Source organism: Primulina tabacum, unplaced genomic scaffold, assembly GCF_025594145.1.
Source record: "Primulina tabacum isolate GXHZ01 unplaced genomic scaffold, ASM2559414v2 Contig65, whole genome shotgun sequence".
NCBI classification, from domain to species: Eukaryota; Viridiplantae; Streptophyta; class Magnoliopsida; order Lamiales; family Gesneriaceae; genus Primulina; species Primulina tabacum.
Window position 1 is genome coordinate 39,937 of NW_027459728.1, and position 7,135 is coordinate 47,071.

At 35.1% G+C, this 7,135-nt stretch overlaps 1 protein-coding gene across 1 annotated transcript; it reads left to right on the forward strand.

Moving 5' to 3' along the window:
• Positions 1-5,216: 5,216 nt before the first annotated feature.
• LOC142534089 (small ribosomal subunit protein eS21) lies at positions 5,217-6,714 on the forward strand. The gene is made up of 4 exons (XM_075640993.1): positions 5,217-5,343; positions 5,766-5,863; positions 5,981-6,113; positions 6,499-6,714. The coding sequence occupies exons 2-4, from the start codon at positions 5,814-5,816 to the stop codon at positions 6,562-6,564; spliced, it is 249 nt and encodes an 82-aa protein (XP_075497108.1). The 5' UTR covers positions 5,217-5,343; positions 5,766-5,813; the 3' UTR covers positions 6,565-6,714.
• The last annotated feature ends 421 nt before the right edge of the window (positions 6,715-7,135 follow it).

The window sequence follows — 7,135 nt, forward strand, 5'->3', positions numbered from 1 at the left end:
TTTTCAAATTTCGGTCATCAATCAATTGATCAATCAAAATATTTGTAATAAAAGAGATCACTAATAAGGTTTGCTAAAGAAAAATACTTGACTAAATATCGTAAACAATAACGTGAAATCAGAGTATTTGAAACATTGCATAATTTCTTAAAAATATGGGCGGTCCTCGGGTTTAGCCTCCTGCTCAGTCCAAGCCGGCTCATTGATCCCCACCCCTCGTCTCCTCAAAGTCATCCTCACCTGCATCGATCAAGTCTAGTGAGTCTAAAGACTCAACATGTATAAACTGGAAATAACAATTAATACATAATAAAACCACATAAATCTTTAAAATATAGCGTACATACTTGAAACTTGAACGTAACGACATGAACATACTTGAAACATGAACATAGTAGCTTAAACATAGACGTGACATCCTCATAAGACTTTTCTTAAACATACTTGAGCATACATAACATCATTTTGCGTAGAGATATTGTGGGGACCCGAACCTAATTCGTCTTCTTAATCATTATTAAGAATCAATATAACAATTAAGAAATGTGGGACATAAATTTTTTTCTTAAAATGCAAATGCGGAAACGTAATATAAACACTCTGATATACATGTCAATATAAAAGTACAAGTCTTGTACAACATTATTTATCTCACACTCAAGTTCAGTTACTACATCAAGTACTGAAAATCAATCTACTCTAAGTCCGGATCTCCACGCTAATCGTAATCTCTCATCCTCTTCCTGATCCTGGTCCTGCCCCACCTGTTGTCATGCACACATACAAACAAGACAACAGCCGGATAACTTTGGTGAGAAATACAATCCCAATATAAACAATGTAAACATGCAGTCATATAAAAACATATATATAAAAGCATGAAACACATATCAATAGCATGTATCAAATCTGAAAGGCATGTATCGATATAAAACTGTAAATCAACTCTAGACTCGTCATCTCAGACTCGACTCATCTCTAATCTAAGGATCCCGATCTGAATAAGAACGCAACGTTCTTCCATCTACTTTACCCCAGCTAGATGGTGATACGTTCTTAGTCCCAGACTTTGGCTGTCTATATCGAAGATCTGAAATAGGAGTCGGTCTTCTCCTCAGTATATCGATATATATCCAAAAGTCCAGTGACTTGGCGATTCTGCCAAAGACTAGGCGGATCTGCCCAACTCTAACTCATGCTTTACTATAGATCAATAGACTAAGCATATCAATATCAAGAATTGCAAATATCAATGCAATAATCATTCAGTATGTGATTTTGGGAAACTCCAGTTAATCTAACTCGAGTTGTCCAATCCCGAATCAACATTGATTTATACCTTTCTTTTAGTCGATCTAACTCTGTCGAAGTCTCGGATTTAATGTCTGTCAATACTCAATCTGGCAATGACAATATCGAGGGTATTGTATCAATATACAGTTCATATCAATACTGGATATAATCAGAATTGGATCAAATTCTGTTTCAACAGCATAACTGTACAATCTCAGTATACCCAGCAATACACATCAACAGATATCAATTCCAACATCTCATAATCGATACAATACAAATCTGATGTCAAATCTCACTCAAACCAACTCATAAAATCATAATAATTCTATACGGTATCCGTTCTTCAATCCGGTTTCGATTATACGATGTCTAACACATCAAGAACATCATATATGAATCATATCTGATTCCTTCAATATCACAATTCCAAACGGTATCAAAACATAATAAAACTTACGTCCAGTTGAAGCTCTCGTCGGTAGGAACACGGTACTGAAGTCGGATTCAAAATCTAACGGACGGATTGAAATATAAAGGCGTAAGGATTTTCGCCAGCCTTTCTCGTTCCTTTTCTTTGTTTCAGCTGAGGAAAGAATTGTATATGTATATATATATCCAAAGCTGCATGAAAGAATACGTGTCATCATTTTCTTGAACTTCAGTCGGCGCTCGGGCGGTGCTAAACTACCGCTCGGGCGCGGCATGTTCTGTCCAACTCTTTTCTTATTGCACATTGGCGCTCGGGCAGTCACAAACTACCGCTCGAGCGCCGCATCCTCTGCCCAAAACATGTTACTATTGAACATTGGCGCTCGGGCGGTCAAAAACTACCGCTCGGGCGCCAATAGTTCTGCCCCAAAAATTGTGTCATTCATATGCTTGGCCCAATCTAGTCTCGGAATGATCTGTCTATAATCATATCAGTTCAAAATCAATCATATCAGATTACAGTAATCAAAATCTCGGGCATTACAGATATGTTTCAAAGCAAGTGACCCATACATAAATACGCCTGATCAGACTAAACCACAGTACTTGGCTGGCAGGAAAAATCCACTACCACATATATGAGATCGCCGTTCATAATTTAATGGCTGGCAGGAAAAATCCACTACCGCTTCCCAATCCTGATCTAAACCCGGTCATACTTTACCGCTTGCCAATCCTGATCTAAACCCAGTCATACTTTGCCTGGGTGGAGAGGTCCTCAGCCACGTTCACCGACTTCCAAACCCGTTCATAATTTGGTCACAAGACATTTAGCATACATCAAAAACATAAAAATATTTTCTTTTGCACGTCGAACATACTTACTTGGCGTTGAGGGATTCGTTGGATCTTGCTTGGGGCCATTGCTGCACATACTAACATGAGTTCGAATACCTACCTTGCATAACTTAGAGGTCTAGTCATGTTCACACCCAAAAATGACAAATTTCCTTATCACATTCTAAATCTCTCGGGACTCGACCTCGTTTAATCATCGTACTAAATAATAACATCAAAACCCCAAAACAATCACAAAAAAATAAAAATAAAAAACTTTTTAAATTTTTTTTTTTAAAAGGACACAGACCCCGTGTAAGGGTCCGTGTCGGGGTTCGTATAGGTGCTGGAAATTCGCATTTTGAAGAAAAAAATGCACAGACCCCGTGCTAGGGTCTGGCTACTGGTCCGTGTAGGTGCTGGGAACGCGAACTGACGGGAAATCACTACACCTAAGGCTTATTCGTCCTAACTCGATCATACGGACCATGAACCAATGCCTCGAGACCCATCTTTGGATGCTATGGCACTTAATAACACTCCAACAAACACCCCAAAACAACTATGCATCACAAACGACGCAACCCAATCCGTGAACACGACATTTGACACCAAATCAATTCCTACGATTTCTAATTCAACCAAGTGCCTAACGACACGAAACGAAACACCAACAATCATCCCAACATTATTCTCGATGTACTTAAACGCAGCAGCGATCACCCGTCGATCCCCAACGAAGCCTGCAACAATAAAACTTCAAGAACACATCAAGAACGCATTTTCAGAAAAATGCAGTTTGAGCAGTCTCACAAAAACGATCATAACTCACTCATTTCTTATCCTAATATTTTGAATTTACTGTCAAATCAAATGTATCAAAAAGTTCTACGTTTTATATTTTTTTCAGAAAACCGAACGAAAAATCGCAGTAATTAAAAAGACATCAAATTCGTGTTTTGAGATCCAAAAATAATTTCAAAAGTGATCCAACCATATTTGCTCAAACTTCTACATAACATACACATTGTTTTCATACATTAAACATCAAAATTATTACTATGACAAGATCGATGCAAAAACGAAAGAGTATACATGCCTTTAGATAATTAAAGTTACCGAAACGACGACACTGAAGCGGGAAAGATGCGAGGTTGATCTGAAACGATTTGTGGCTCGATTTTCTTGAAAAAACCCAACGAAAACTGCTGGAAAATTTCAGAGGAGTGGGGCAGCTGCTACTAGAGACAAGAACCCTAGCTTTTCTTATAAAAATATAAGAGATGAAATGTGTATGTGTGTGTTGTGTGAAACGTATATGGGTGTGTGTAAAAGAGTGCGTGTGTGTGTTTAATTAGGGGTAATTAGGGGTTAATTAGCTCAATTAACTAAATAATAAGCAATTTACATGATAATTAAAATATCAGTTCCCCACTAAATTACTAGCACCCTAAATTTGAAATAACATGCACATGCCTTAAACTTTAAAAGTTTAAAAAAAATCTTAAAATCAACTAATAAATTAAATTAGGTTTTAAAAATGCTAAAACTAAATAAATCATTTAAAATACCCCAACCTTATCTTAAAATAAAGCACCACAATTTTAAAAATCGCCAAAATCATCGTCGGTCTCTTTTCCTTGATCTACCATCGAATAAATCGCCTGAAACTTGAAACTCAAGAAAATATTTAACGTGCATCACAAAAACATAAATAATTAAAATAATGCAATTTAAATAGGTCATGCATCACTATAAATCATTTTAAACTTATATAAATAATTTAACTATTAAATGAATGCATTGGTTATACGTGTAATGAATTTGGGCTCTACAATAAAAGATTTATTTGAATTTTAGAATTTGATGTAATAGAGGATTTTTGGTTAAAACATAAGGTCAAGAGATGAATCATGAAATAGTAAACACAAGGTTCGAGTTTAACCAGAAAATAATAAATTCATGTTACAGCCCTTCAGCCTGCTTAGCCGAGAATAACATTTAAGGCGTTTATGGGTGATTTTTTATGACTTAATGTTTCTGAGGTGGATCTCGGTAAAATCCTCTGTTGATTAATTTCTCTGGTATATCTTTGATAAATTCTTTTATATTTTGTAAAAAATCCAAATGAACCTGATATTCATTATTATTCTAAAATTTAAATGTTTCCTTTTATTAAATCAGTTTTTCTGAATATGGTGTATCAGTTGGAAACCTTGCGTAGCTGTATTTCTTAAGGCTATATGTCTTTAAGAACATGCTCGATAGGTCTAACAATGCCACATATCATAATCAGTTGTATTCTCTTTAATTTTATTAGTATTTAACTATAATTAATGAATAAATATATAAATAATATTAAATCATATATATGCACCTTTATTTACTCACAGGACATTGCAAACAAAAATACAAATTTATGTGCAGCCATGCATTTAAATATTTTCTTCGAGTTACATTTTCTTGTAATAATTTTCTCATCCAAATTTTTTAAAAATTTCACAAATAAACTAATTTTTTTTTCATATAATATTACAAGATCTCATTAAATTTTTAGTAATTGTGATAATTAATTAGAAACATAAAATAATCACAAAATTATTAATAATATATTAATTTAATTATGATAACTATGCAATAGTTTCATAGTGGCCGTGGGCATTTGTAGAAGGCCCATTAAAGTTTTCTATCGCAAGCCCATCGGATGCGTGAAACTCATAATCTAGGGTTTTAAAGGCCGCTGCTGCGTCTGTCTTCCCATATCCTCTGCTGTATTTCGCGGTATCGTTCTGGTTTACTTGCTTTTCTATCTATTTCGATTCATTATATGTTGTGGATTTGTATTTTTATGGAAGCTGGATCTTAGATTCGTGTACTGCAGCTTTGCATCGTATTCGATTGACGTTATTATGTTGCCTTTGATTTTCCCCTCGTAGATGCAACTATCGGTGATGTTTATCTTCGTTTTTGGGTGCGTGAGATAGGGAATGATGTTTCTATGAACTGGCAGGATTATTTGGGATCAAAACCCAACTAACATTTTTTTCTTTGAATGACGTTCTTCGCTCGAAATTGGATTTTTCTTGTTGTTAGTAATGTTTTGCGAAATGATAATTAGTATGTTTTGCTGAAATATTTAACGTTATTGGAAACTATATGTTGTAGCAGTAATTGAGAGTTCTTATTGTGTTGTACAAATGCAGGTGCTTTGAGCTGTGTGAGTTATTTGTGCAATAGAAAGTCCAGCCAAGATGCAGAACGAAGAGGGACAAAACATGGATCTGTACATCCCCAGAAAGTGGTATGTGTTTTTTAATGTTTACTTATATTTTTATTCACACAATGAACTGTGAATTGGTTTCAAAGTTTGGTCACATGTTGCAGTTGTTTTGATATAATTGTTCTTTGGGTGATTCAGCTCTGCTACGAATAGGCTCATCACCTCTAAGGATCATGCTTCGGTTCAGATCAATGTGGGGCATTTGGATGAGAATGGTCGATACACTGGCCAATTTTCCACCTTCGCACTGTGTGGATTTGTCCGGGCTCAGGTAAGGCTTTGTGAGGTTCTCTTACCATTATTTTAATATGAAAATTACTGTCTTGCACTAGCTCGCGATAAATGAGCACATGATACCTTTTTTAACCAGATTTTTTTGTTTCCTTCTGTTGGTATTGCATATGGCTTTCACATTCTAGGAATACTCAAGTATGGCACTAATTTTTTGGCTTTCACATTCTAGGATACTCAAATATGCACAAATTTTTTACACCAAAGAATTGGAGCATTAGGATGATGTGTCGATCCTCGATACATCAGTTATATTATACATGTCCAACGAAATGACAAGATTTAAGTGTTCATGCTGCAAGATTTTGGAAATTCTGTTTCATTCTATTCTAGTGTGAACTGGAGTTGGAAATTCTGTTTTGTAGGGTGATGCTGACAGTGCTCTTGATAGGCTCTGGCAGAAAAAGAAAGCTGAAGTCCGGCAACAGTGATCCATTCTAGTTTGGACGGTGTCAAGCGCTTTAATTAATTTTGCTACTATTAGGTGTTTTTTTTATATTTTGACCAACTTAATTAAAGGCGTTTTTTTTATATTTTATGTTGGATTCAAATTCTATAATGTGCTATTACTGTTTTAGACACTTGTTTTTTGTTTTAAACCTATTGATGAATTCCACTAGAAGACTCTTTCCCCATCCCGATATTAAAAAGTTGTGAGCAAGTCAAGTATGGTTGTTTGAATGTCAGAAACAATGCACAATTTTTTCAAAGAGTGATATTCTTGTATCTAACGTCTATATCATTGTTAGAGATCATAAATATAACACTTTGAAGATCAAACAACAATATTTTGATGTCAATTAAAAGTATGTGCAGATTGTATTAGAATGAGATTAATCCTAGGAGGAGAAAATATTGTGTTTGTTGTCCTGACATGTGAGGCTGCAGTCTATAATCAGGAGTGTGTTAGGAGTTTCGATTAAGCAATGCACAAGTTCTAAGTCGAAATAGATCTATGCAAGAGTAGTATAAATCCAAATTTTATGATGATACCTTTCAAGG